Consider the following 13,823-nt stretch of genomic DNA (forward strand, 5'->3'; position numbering starts at 1 on the left):
ACAATACATTGCAGCTGATGTTGGCCAGAGACACGCAGCATTAAGGCTCATGCACACGACCGTATGTACGGTATTTTGCGGTCTGCAAAAAATACGGATAACGTCCCCCACGACAGCACCACACAGAGAGAGGATCCGCCCCAGGAAACCTGCAGCATAAAAAGGGGCCCTCTGTCTGTTTCTTGCGGCAGTTGCGTTTGCCCCTCAGTGGAGTAAGGCCACGCAACGTTTGAAGCCCAGATCCATGGGTAAGAAGAAGCAGCCCAGAGGGGTATTGCATTCCACCGCATGCAGCACGGATCCATGGAGGGTCTGCCTCATGGGAACATTTATTCCTGTGCCTTCTCCGGCATGCGGCTCAGACGAGGAAGGAGGAGCCTAGATCATGCAGCTCCCATAGCTGTGAAATAAGGTACTCCCTATAATGACTCTACTTAAGTTACACAGCAAATATTTTGCTTGTCTGACTGATGGCTTTTGGGGCCTGGTTGTCTGCCTCATGGCTTTTGGGGCCTGGTTGTCTGCCTCGTGGCTTTTGGGGCCTGGTTGTCTGCCTCGTGGCTTTTGGGGCCTGGTTGTCTGCCTCGTGGCTTTTGGGGCCTGGTTGTCTGCCTCGTGGCTTTTGGGGCCTGGTTGTCTGCCTCGTGGCTTTTGGGGCCTGCCGTTGAGCCGGTGCCCGCCTGGCGGCCTGCCGTTGAGCTGGCGGCCTGCCGTTGAGCCGGTGCCCGCCTTGCTGGTGGCCTCATGTACCTAGGGAGCTGTTTGCTTCAGTGTTTATGCTTGCTGGGATGACTGCTCTTGCTGTCTCCTTCTGCTGCTGAGTTTATCTAGTGTGTTGATTAGCGGACAGCTCCACATGGCCGACGGCTTCTACGGCTGTGTCGGCATGAGGGACGGCCACTAGCGGCCGTTTCTGCATGGCTGGTGTCTTCTGTTGCCATGTCTTAATAGTGGACCACTCATGCAGCAGTGTCTGGGTGAATGAACTTGGCTCTGAGTGAGTATCTATGTGTCCAGGGGTGCCGCCAAGTCTTTGTGGCGGTCTATCTTGGTGGCTATGCATGCAGGGTGAACTAGTTCTGTGCCTATATTTAGTTGTCAATTTGTAGTTGATTAGTCTACAATAAGCATAGCACTCCAACAAAGCCCTATAATGCTCCTGATGAGGAGTGAGAAAATGGGCTGGACCATATTGCTTGAATGGCCTACAGTATTTATAGCGTTTCAACAGAGCCCTATATGGCTCCTGGTGGGGAGTAATAGTCGAAGTAGTCGAGTATACACTTTAGTTGCAAATTTGAATGTTTGTGAAATTTTTGCCAATAATCACTTTGCTGCAAAGTTGCACGAAGGTTTGTCACAAAGTTACATGATGATGGACATGGTTGTCAACAGTCTGTCAAGGCAACCAATTTCTAAGAGGTGTGGTCCATATGCCTTTCTGACTGGGTTACACTTTTACCCACTAATGTTAACTTTTAAACAATTTTTAGGAAAAATGACACTTTGACTCAAAGGTGCATGAAGGCCTGTGTGTATAAAGTGCTAGGTGCTGTTTTGACTGTGTCAGGTGTCGACTTGTAAAATATTTATGGGTTTGGGGGTTAGTATGTTGTTGTTTTTTTTTTTTTTTTTTTTTAATTCCCTGTTGTATCCCATTATAGTAAATGAGGATCTGCTGGTGCCTGGCTGTACTGGGTATGGTAACTGTTGGTGTGCTCCTCTGCCTGAACAGTCTACCGGATTTACCTGCTGTAGTTGTGAACTTACCATGAGTCCTCCTTCCTGCATGTCTCACACCCTGGTCAACAAAGATGTGAACTGTGAATACTGTGTGAAATGAGGTTCTGTGGAGCGCTCCAGAACTGGTGTAGGGAGACTCATAGGACATGTGAAAAGGGCAGACATTGACTATAGGGAAGTCACCTCCAGTAGGTGGCACTACATAGACAGCTTTCTTTCTCTTGGAATTGAGCTAATCTGCATATCTCCAGGGAGCATTTTTTGGCTTTTAAGACTCCCTACACCAATTCAGTTTTCTTCGGGAAGAGAAATAGCACCCTCAACATCTACCACAAAGGACCCAGCCAACCAAGCATGCCCGCTTACTCACAACAAGCAAAATATCTAAAATGGCTGTCTGTACATGGGTCTTCTTTTTCTTTTGGAGAAGGCGTCTGGTACAGCCGATAGTCTTAGTTTTGTTTCAAAGCCTGTGAAAAGGTCCGACATGGACTACAGGTTAGCTACCCCAGTAGGAGGCAAGAGACAGCTTTCTTTATACTGGGAGTGAACCACTCTGCATATTTGTTTTTGGTGGAATTTCCTTTGAGGGACAAGATGTCCTTCACAGTTCTCTGGGTACAAATGAATGAATCTTGTGGCAGTGGTTGTGCTGTCTTTTATGTCTCCATTTCAATGAAATAGTGATGTCTTTTATGACTGCTACTACATTAAGCATAACTACTACTTGTCCTAACATCCAGCCTTGTGTTTATCATATATACGTCATTTAGATTCCACCATCTTTCTCTAAAGCCGTTCCACGACGTGAGATCTCTATTGGTTTAGCTTTTGCTAATAAGGTTTGATTGAGCATCCTTTCCATTGACTGGAGAAGCTGGTTAAGATCAGAATGTTAATGTGGAAAAAACGCCTCCGTAGAAGAGAGCGGGGAAGCAGCAGAGCTGTCTGCTCTCTATCTACTTAGTGTCACATCTTGTGTGAGAGAGCAATGGTATGTGTATTCTGAGCATTATATTACCTTAGATTGCCGCCAGGTACTTTCATGGAATAAATAAAATGTCATTGTATAAGAACTCTGTAAATGTATGCTGCAGTCTATGTCGTCCAGTCGCATGACTGTGAGCCTCCCCATAGGATCAATTATGTGTTGGTGGGCTTAGGAAAATAATAAAATACTTAGCCCCCATTACCCCACAACTTCTCTTCCAGTCTGCTGCTGCTTCTTTTCAATTTATCATCTCCCCTAAACCAGTTTTTTTAATGTGACTTTTTAAGTCACAGCTTTCATTTTGCGCCAACCCCTTGCCAGTGTCTTAAAATGGGGCATGGCAAGGGTGGAGTGTGGGCAGGGCCATTGGCTCCACCACATTTATCATTATTTATGCCTGAAACTGACATAAATAATGACTGACGTGTACACCAGCTTGTACATTTGAATTATGATGAGTCCTGCGATTCGTCATAAATGACATATCTCCTTCGGTGGCTCAAGTTCCATTGAGTCCGAAGTAGCACACGAGAGTCTTGATAAATCAGGGCCCTAGACTTTTGTAGGCATCAACATAGTAGTAAGTTGGCCATACATTAGAGATTTTAGGTTGCCACTTTATGAACGGCTTGTTGTTCATGGTTGGTCTGTGAAAGTTGTCATCTTGGACAGCAATTCAGCTACAAAACAACCGACCAACAATGATCTTTGAGCTAGTCTGGGTTTCCGTTAATGGGATGCAGATTTGGTGCTCAGCATGAAAGACTTTTCAACGACAGCGCCCAACAATGACTGATAAATCCAACAGCGGCAGGTGAGCTTTTTGAAAGGTACCTGGCATTGGTCTTCTTCTGTCATGTTAGTTCTTCACAAAATGGTGCTGTTCACCAGAAAATGGTCTAAATCACCCCTTAAAAAAAGAAAGAAAGAAAATTAAGTAGTAGACTAAGCGAAGGTTATTTAAAGGGGTTCTCTGGGAATTAAGAAAATAAAATTACTGAAAATATTTCAATATTACTTAAAAATATATTCCATTTTGTCTGGGGATCAATCATTAGAAGAAATAAAATGACTGCCTTCCTAGTAGTGCACACAAAACCTGTCCTATTCACACAGCAGGACAAGTTACGTCAGAACACTGAGGTAAAGAGTTGCCTCAGCCTCCTTTCCTACTTGTCAGGGATTATGTTCGTGAATACAGTTTTTAATAAGGTCTTCAGCTGAATCTCTGTAGGAATGGAGTTCATCAGGAGGCATGTAGTACAGAGAGGAGGTGGGGATGTAGTAATGAGCAGCAGCACTTGTATGCAGTCTCCATTACCACAGTCTGTCTTGTCCGTCCTCTCTGTACTTAATGTCTCCTCATGAACTCCATTCCCACAGAGATTCATCTGAAGATCTTGTCAGCTGTATTCAGGATCATAATCTCTGACAAGTAGGAGAGGAAGATGAGGCAGCTCTGTAGCTCAGTGCTGTGAAGTAACTTGTCCTGCTGTGTGATTAGGACAGGTTTTGTGTGTTCTAATAGGATGGCGGCCATTTTATTTCTCCTAATGATTCCTCCCTAGACAAAAGAAGCCATTATAACTAATGAAAGATATTTGGGAATATATTTATAATAAAGTAATATTTAAGTAGTTCTTTCTTAATTCCTGAAGAACTCCTTTAAGTTACTTTTGGCAGTTCTGAAAAAAAAAATAACTTTCCCTTAGCTTCATTTCCATGGGATAGGATCTGTTATCTTAATTTATAGTGGTAAACACTGATTATTTGAGGGAAGTACATATGCTGTTATGATAAAATAGTATTTTCCCACCCTTTGAATACACTTTCCATAATGGCTCATTTCATTTAAAGGGGTTGTCCGAAATAATTAAAAATCTCTGAGAAGCCCTCGTAAGTAATATTATACTCGCCCCTTTCTCCAGTACCGTCCTCCGTGGCATTGGTCAGTCCTCCTGCTGCTGCTTGTTTACGGACTGAGAGTTTTTTCCCTTTAGCACCAGAAAAACAATACTGTGCAGCTAGCCTGCCCCACACTTAGACACATTCAGATGACCATAGTGTTTTGCGGATCCAGCTGTGTGTTCCGCAATTTGTGGACCGCACATGGCTGCTACAATAATAGAAAATGTCTATTCTTGTATGCAATTGCAGACAAAAAATAGGACATGCTCTATCTTTTCTACGGAGCTGTGGGACGGAACCACGGATGCGGACAGCACACGGAGTGCTTTTCACATCCTTTGTGGCCCCATAGAAATGAATGGGTCCGCACCCGTTCCGCAAAATTGCGGAATGGATGCGGACTCATTCATACGACTGTCTCAACGAGCCCATATGCATATGCTTGATGCAGGGCTTCATCTGATATTTTTTATTTTTCCATATTTGGGCAGTGTTTTGACTGCCAAAAAAAAGGAACAACACCGTTGCTTCTCCTGCTTCCTCTACCAGCCCTTCCCTCTCCTTTACTGACAGGACCAAGTTTCTGCATAGTCCTCTTGTCTGGTCCTGTCAGCCAGGAAGGGGAGGGGCTGGCAGGGGTGCACAACGTGATTAGGCCCACCCTCAGTGCACTTAGCTGCTCATTTGCATATGGATGAAACGTACTTAATCTCCTGAATGAAGCAGCAGACCGCCAAGTGAAAGGTATCATTACATTCCGCTGAGCCTACAAGGAATCGTACGGTGGTTTACCAGGGAATTTCCTGGTGATATGTACAGTCATGTGAAAAAATTAGGACACCCTTTGAAAGCATGTGGTTTTTTGTAACATTTTTAATAAAAGGTTATTTCATCTCCGTTTCAACAATACAGAGAGATTAAAGTAATCCGACTAAACAAAGAAAACTGAAGAAAAGTCTTTTCAAGATCTTCTGTAAATGTCATTCTACAAAAATGCCTATTCTAACTGAGGAAAAAGATAGGACACCCTTGCCCCTAATAGCGAGTGTTACCTCCTTTGGCTGAAATAACTGCAGTGAGACGGTTCTTGTAGCCATCTACCAGTCTTCGACATCGGTCTGAGGAAATTTTACCCCACTCCTCAATGCAGAACTTTTTCAGCTGTGAGATGTTTGAGGGGTTTCTTGCACGTGCAGCCCTTTTCAAGTCACCCCACAGCATCTCAATGGGATTCAAATCTGGACTTTGACTTGGCCATTCCAGGACTCTCCATTTCTTCTTTTTCAGCCAATCTTTGGTTGATTTACTAGTATGTTTTGGGTCATTGTCATGTTGCATGGTCCAGTTCCGCTTCAGCTTTAATTTTCTAACTGATGGTCTCACATGTTCTTCAAGCACCTTCTGATACACAGTAGAATTCATCGTGGATTCTATGATGGTGAGCTGACCAGGTCCTGCTGCAGCAAAGCAGCCCCAAACCATGACACTTCTACCTCCATGCTTCACAGTTGGTATGAGGTTCTTTTCTTGGAATGCTGTGTTTGGTTTACGCCAAACATGTCCTCTGCTGTTGTGTCCAAATAATTCAATTTTGGACTCATCTGTCCAAAGAACATTATTCCAGAAGTCCTGGTCTTTGTCAACTTTATCTCTGGCAAATGTCAGTCTGGCCTCGATGTTTCTCTTGGAAAGCAAAGGTTTCCTCCTTGCACACCTCCCATGCAAGTTAAACTTGTACAGTCTCTTTCTGATTGTAGAGGCATGTACTTCTACATCAACAGTAGCCAGAGCCTGCTGTAGTTCTCGAGATGACACTTTAGGGTTTTTGGAGACCTCTTTTAGCATCTTGCGGTCTGCTCTTGGGGTGAACTTGCTGGGGCGACCAGTCCTGGGCATGTTGGCAGTTGTTTTGAAAGCCCTCCACTTGTAGACTATCTTCCGGACAGTGGAATGGCTGATTTCAAAATCTTTTGAGATCTTTTTAAATCCCTTCCCAGACTCATAGGCTGCTACAATCTTTTTTCTGAAGTCCTCTGACAGCTCTTTTGCTCTCACCATGGTGCTCACTCTCACTTCAACAGTCAGGAGCACACCAAACTAAATGTCTGAGGTTTAAATAGGGCAAGCCTCATTCAACATGCAGAGTAACGATCTACTAATTATGTGCACCTGGTGTGATATACCTGTGTGAGATCTGAGCCAATTTAAGAGGGAATACATGTGAGGGTGTCCTATCTTTTTCCTCAGTTAGAATAGGCATTTTTGTAGAATGACATTTTCAGAAGATCTTGAAAAGACTTTTCTTCAGTTTTCTTTGTTTAGTTGGATTACTTTAATCTCTCTGTATTGTTGAAACGGAGATGAAATAACCTTTTATTAAAAATGTTACAAAAAACCACATGCTTTCAAAGGGTGTCCTAATTTTTTCACATGACTGTACCTGATTAAGGGATTTTCCGGTAATATTGATATTTTATGTATGAAGTCTGCCTCCTGAATAAGATTTATACTTATCGCGCTGTTCCAGTCCATCGATGTCTCTATCTTCCTGTCCCCGCACTGTTTATACCCGGCTGGCCATGGGCATGGTCATGTGTACCGCCGAAGCCAGTCATTACCTGGAGCACCATGCACCACCGCATGAAAACAGTGCGGGAACCGGAGAATAAAGGTAACGCGGAGGACTAGAGCGGCGGGTAGCAGGTAAGTATGAATATTGTTTTTCAAGAGGTGGTCTGCGGGCATTAGAGGCGGTCTGCCATGTACCTATACAACTGGCTGACCCAGCTGAAGACATCTGTGTTGGTCCCGTGTTCATATTTGCCTGCATTACTGAGAAAAATGAAGTTTTAATATATGCAAATGAGTCTCCAGGACCAACGGGGGCATTGCCGTTACACCTAGAGGCTCTACTCTCAGCAATGTGGGCACATATGTACATGGGGCCAAGACAGATGTCTTCAGCTGCCAGGTGCACATATAACAGGTCAGCCAGGGCCATAGGCACAAACTGCTGATGCCCTTTTATGTAATGAGCACGAATCTCGTACGTGTTGCTAGATGTCTGTGTTTATATCCTAGTAGATGTAGAATGTAATTGCAGAATGGCAAATAGCAGATCCAGATTTATTATCCCTGTGGATGTTTCCTCTACTCCTCTCTCAGGGCACAGAACGGGGTAATAATTATCTCTAAGCTTTATGCCTTTTATATTCCCATCTTAGGCAATTATATTGTGTCCACACAGCATAAATGGCTCTCGTCTCTGGAATGGTGACCTGTCTGACGAACAGGGGTCCAGTCACCCTGATCTCTGAATCCCAGGGTGCTGCACGGGCTCAGCCGGGGGTTGGCACGTGGAGAGTTGGTCTGCTGGATTGTAGGGTGGTTGTAACATGGATACGAGAAGTGCATAATGTGATGGAAAAATGAATCCAGCCAGCAAAAGAAACAATATGGACAATCGCAATACATTAGGCAGTGCCTTGTATTAACTTTTTCTCTCTCTACATGAGACCTGCCACGTGCTGAAGTGAGACATCCCCTAGTGTCAGGTTCCTTTTAAATGTAATTCTATTGGATAATAAGTCCTTGCCACCATGCCTCTTCTCCCCAGTTTGCTGATAATATTCAGATGTTGATAATGATTTTATGATTAATAATTGCATTTTTGTTCCTGTAGGGCACCAATGCCTCAACATTGGAAAAAGAAATCGGCCCAGAGCAATTTCCTGTAAATGAACATTATTTTGGACTGGTCAATGTAAGTTTTAGTTCCTTTTTGCATTACTTCCTTATGAATTATGGTTTCTCCTCCTCTTAGATGTAAATGTAGACGATATGTCAGACTGACAAAGCGGTGGGGATATCCTCGGGACCTAACATTCAGAAGATTGCCCAGTTACTGCAGATAAATCACTGAACAGTGGGGGTGAACACAGAAGGCTTGCAGGAGAATGTATGCTCAGAAAATGACTTATTTATTCAATCAAATTTTTATTTGCATTTTAAAAACATCTTTTATTTACTTACCGTAATTGTGTAAAACTGCTAATAATGCTACTTAAAAAAAAAAAGCTTTACTACCCCCATGGATCCCCTGCTGCTTTCATGCTGATGCTGCCATTCTCCTTCCTGGTTCAGCAATGATATGCCCCTGCACTGGGATGTGACCAGAACAACCAATCACTGGTGACCTGTATCAGGACATCACCGGCGGGGGACCTGGCAACGTCTGTATGGAAGCAGCAGGGGATCTGGGAGGTTAGTATTGCCTTTTGTGTTTTAAACAACACTATTAGCAGTTTTTTAAACATTTTTTGCCCTCAAAACCCCTTTAAGTTTTATGTGGATTCACTCTGGTAGGCAGGGTGAGCGGTTGCGGTACAGCGGCACCTTGTGGCAGGTTACCAGAAAACAAACCAAATAAATTTAGTTTTAAATCCTGGTGTTCAGGTTGACACCATTTCGCGGGTACCGCATATAGAGTTCAAGTTCTGGTGTGTGTTCACACCTTGCAGCAGATCCGCATATAAAGTTCAGGTCCTGGATATAGTCAGCCTCTCCTCCCAGATAGCTCGCAAGCATGCATCCAGCCAGAAGCAACTCCGACACTTACTGCACTCTAGCTGTTTTTTTTAAGACCATTTGGCGTCCGCAAAGCCTGGACTGGAATGTGAGATTCGGTCCTTGCTGCAATCAGTCTCAGCAGCACATGCTGGGAGGAGGAAAATATCTCCCATCCACCAACTGACCCTTCACACTGTCACAGTAAGTAGTCAATGATGGGGAAAAAAAAAAAAAAAACACCATAAAAACTTTCAAAAAATTATGAAAAAAAATAAAAATTGAAACATTGCAGTTTTTCATACTGGCCCCTAAAGCGGTCAAAATAAGTTGATATTTCCTGTTCCTTATAGCTCACCTGCTTTGCTGTGTAGACTGGGACATACCAGCTAGATAAACCTTTATTAGTGGTGTTCAAATCCCAGCTCTGTTAGAGTCCATTAACACTAATGTAGGGGTGCTATACCTTATGCACACATATAAGGCTCATTTGGAGAGCGCGGCTGTATGCTATGAGGCATTCTTTCATACTTGAGTTAAGCTTTTCCGGCAGGCTGTACCAGCTGGGAAGCAGCCTGCCGGATCTGTACTACGGTTTGCACACGCATGCACGCTGACATTTTTGTCCGGCCGCCTCTCGGCATGTTTGCTGTGCTAAGGCTGGATCTCCAGCCCATCCCCATTATAGTGAATGGGGTCAGGCAGATTTCCGGCAGCACACATAATCAACCGGTAGTACAGATCCGGCCGGCTGTTCCGGAAAAGCTTAACACGAGTGTGAAAGTAGCCTTATGGGGGTGGCAGAGCGTGTTTGGTCAACTCTTTTATAAAGGAAAAAGGCCTGAAAAAGACGTTGTTGTTGTTGTTGAAACGTGGCACTATTTTGGCACTTTTTCTGTGCTTTGTACATTTTTTGTGTACCCATTTTGGAGAGCTTGGAGGACATGCTGCCGTCTACTTTGTTTGGGGCTGTTTAAATGGAGCGATCGCTATGGATGCTGATAGGCTGAGACATTCCTGAACTAGGTCTGAAAGGGACATTGGTGCTGCGTTCATATTTGTATTTTTTCTTCCCTTCATAAAGAAAGTCATAACCCCCACTGTCCAACTACATGTTTACTGGATATAAAATAGTCACTGATTCTGTATTTTCAGACCATACACCCACACAGTTTTTATCTGAAAGCTGGAGACTGCAAAGAGTGATGGTTCTCATTGGACTATGAATAGAGCTGCTAAAATTACCAGCGCCCGTCTATTTCCACTACAGACTATTGAGGGGACACTTAGATGCCCTTTGCCATTTCGAGCATATTTTCTAACTATTAAAAACATTTATTTTTAGAAATGCATTATTAAAGCTTTGCAGGGTGATACTGTCATCTCCGTCATGACCGTTTTCAGTAGACATAGAAATAGATTTTTATTTTTATTTTCAAATTAGAATTTACTAGTTTTATTTTGCCATAACTCCAGAAGATAGCCCTACGTCTTCAATAATGGTCGGTCAAACGAAAGTTCTACCGACAGCTATCTCTCCCTCCCAACTCTTCTATACACATAGACGTTAGTTTTGACGAAATAGGTCTGTGTATTCAGTGGGGAGGAAGGAAAAAGACACCTCAAGCGGCAGCTTACCACCTGGATAAGGCAAAAATATTCATTTCGCCAATTCCTTCTTCCCTCCGACATCCCAAGAGTCTGGAGCTTCCCATACACATTAGACCAGGCATGTCCAAACTGCGGCCCTCCAGCTGTTCCAAAACTACAACTCCCAGCATGCCTGGATAGCTTACAGCTATTAGAGCATGCTGGGAGTTGTAGTTTTGCAACAGCTGGAGGGCCACAGTTTGGACATGCCTGCATTAGACATTCGGCCGAACCTGACGTTCTCAACAGGTTTGCCCAACAACAATACAATAGACGTTCTTTAGTCCTAACAGCTCCAGCACATGCTCGTGAGTCCTACTATTCATGAGCTCCCTGGTCTCTCCGCCCCCCTGCCACCGTGATTAACAGTTTTTTGTTTTGTTTTTCTACTGCAGTCAGTAGGTGTTGGATGGTCAAAGCCACGAGTTCATGAATATGAGGACTCCTCAGCGGTCACTGGAGCTGTTAAACACACATTTTTAGTAAAACAGCTGGGGCAAGTAACCCATTAAGTACATAGCCAATTTTTGTTTTTTACTCCCTACCATTGAAAACCATAATTTTTTTTTTCCCATTCACATAGCCATATGAATTTTTTATTTTTTTTGCTGAGCAAGTTGTATTTTTTTTTTTATAACAGGCACTTGATGAGAAGACTGTTTAGACAAAGAAGATGAGAAAAAATATTTTTGATCAGGTGACCCAACGTTGTGCTAAGGGGATCTGTCATTAGTTTATGCTGCCCTTAAAGGGATTCTGTCACCTCCCCTAACCCAAAATCCGATTTTAAAGCAGCCATGCAGCACAGCTTACCTTGATTAGGCTGTGCTCTTTTATCTTGTAATCCGTCCAGTAGTTTCTGTAAAAAACGACTTTTATGGTTATGCAAATGAGTCCTGAATGGGGAAGAGCAGAGCATCGGACGTCACTGGGCTCGACGCATGCCCAGTGACGAGGATGAAGCTCCTGCCCTCAGTCTCCTGCAGATCGCACAGGCGCAGCCCTCAGTGGGTACTGCGCCTGTGCGAGAGTTCGTTCGGCCGTGAGGGAGGGGGAGGAGAGGGAGGAGAGGCTGTGGCAGGCTGGGGGCGGATAGACAGTCGCAAGGAAGGCAGGCTGGGCACTGTAAGAGGGGCGGTACTGGGCTCTCTAAGGGGAACAAAACGCCCCTCTGGGCACATTCAGGACTCATTTGCATAACCATAAAAGTCATTTTTTACAGAAACTACTGGACGGATAACAAGATAAAAGAGCACAGCCTAATCTAGGTAAGCTGTGCTGCATGGCTGCTTTAAAATCGGATTTTGGGTTAGGGGAGGTGACAGAATCCCTTTAAGATACCATAATATCCAATGTAGGCAAAGGGTCACTGTACTAACAGAGACAAAAGACGCACCATCGGGTACGTAAGTACGTCCTAGGAAAATAATATTACTCCAAATAATGAAGGCTTACCTTGTATGGTTGTGCTGGATTAGGCACAACGCTATTGTCGGCTTGATGGGATGAAAAAAAAAACTGGTTGTTAGGTGTGCTGCCAAGGTGGGTGGCCTTGAGGCAGAGGTACCCAAATTCCCAGAAGCACAGATACAGCTTCCGATAAATTCACCTTTTCCCTTATGCGCATGACAGCACCCTTGAGATAGGAATAAATAGTTTATTTATTCCTAGAATACTAAAAAGAGCCCTAGGAAGGCGACTTCTAAGACACGTGGAAAAGAGTGCGCAACTTGTAGGAAAAAGTTAACCCCCTCCTGGCCAAAGTTGCTTTTCCAGCACTGTATTAATAAGACGGTAGAAGAAGAGTCCCCATCGTTTATGCAAAGTATCAAGAACATGGTGAAATCCGAAATTGCGGATTCTATTAAAGAATTTAAGAAATTCCTTCCATCTTTCCCCCCCCCCCCCCCCCACCCCCCGGCAAGCAGGCTCTTTCTAGTCGCTTCTCAGATTCAGATTCTTCTGAGGCTGAGGCAGAACGGGAGATCCGGGGTAGTTCGGATTCATCATCAGAAGAGGAGTCAGTGGGTAAACCATTATTTTCCCATGAGGACACGGACTCTTAGGGCTACAATGAAGGTGGACGAGTCTAAAGAGCAAAATACAATCCAGCAGATTATGTTCGGTGACCTGGGTCATAAAAAAAACAGGTATTTTTCCTATAAATAAGAACATAAAATTCCTAATTCAAAAAGAATGGAAAAGACCAGACAAAAAATTCTTCATCCCCCAAATTTTTTTAAAAGAAAGTATCCTTTTGATGAGGGGGGATGCTCTTCCTGGGATAGGCCTCCTAAGATAGATGCTCCTATTGCCAATATCTCCAAAAAATCAGCCTTACCATTTGAAGATTTAGGGGCTTTAAAAGATCCAATGGACAGAAGAGCTGAAGTATACCTTAGGAACGCCTGGAAAGCCTCTACTCAGGCATTCAAACCTAATATTGCCGCTACTTCCACAGCAAGATCCCTTAAATTTTGGTTACAGGACAGAATCCCACATAGAAAACAAAACTCCAAGAGAGCAATTACTAGAGGTTTTCCCGATCATGAAAGCGGTCGACTTTATATCAGATGCCTCTGCAGATGCCTTAAAACTGAGTGCTATATTTGCGGCCTTAGCTAATTCTGCAAAAGAGCCGTTTGGTTGAAAGGGTGGTCAGAGATACAGGATCCAAAAATAAATTGTGTGCTATTCCCTGCCAGGGAGATTTCCTTTTTGGATCGGTTCTAGATGATTTATTGGAGAAAGCGGCAGACGACAAAAAAGGCTTTCCATCCTCCAAACCTACAAAAAAGCATCAGTTTTTTTATAAAACGAGGGATTATAATCAAGATATAAGACAAAAATACTGGAGAAGTTACAAGGCTACGAAAGAAAAAGGTTTCCTTTTCAGCTCTCAGTCCAGTAACTGTTCTAAAAACAGTCAGAAATAACGGTTCCGGTCCGGTGGGAGGAAGGTTGT

The 13,823-nt window shown here is 43.7% G+C and overlaps 1 protein-coding gene across 3 annotated transcripts in view; it reads left to right on the forward strand.

Annotated features, from left to right (window-relative positions):
- LOC122946774 (ubiquitin carboxyl-terminal hydrolase 12-like) overlaps positions 1-13,823 on the forward strand; it is a 77,523-nt gene that overhangs the window by 20,346 nt on the left and 43,354 nt on the right. For 2 of the 3 annotated variants that reach the window (XM_044306577.1, XM_044306578.1), the window contains exon 2: positions 8,325-8,405. In XM_044306577.1, coding sequence (XP_044162512.1) covers positions 8,325-8,405 — 81 coding nt within the window. Of the gene's footprint in view, positions 1-8,324; positions 8,406-8,465; positions 8,601-13,823 lie in introns of all 3 variants that reach the window. The other variant, XM_044306579.1, reaches the window with a different exon arrangement.

The sequence above is a fragment of the Bufo gargarizans genome, chromosome 9 (genome assembly GCF_014858855.1).
Source record: "Bufo gargarizans isolate SCDJY-AF-19 chromosome 9, ASM1485885v1, whole genome shotgun sequence".
In the NCBI taxonomy this organism is placed as follows: Eukaryota; Metazoa; Chordata; class Amphibia; order Anura; family Bufonidae; genus Bufo; species Bufo gargarizans.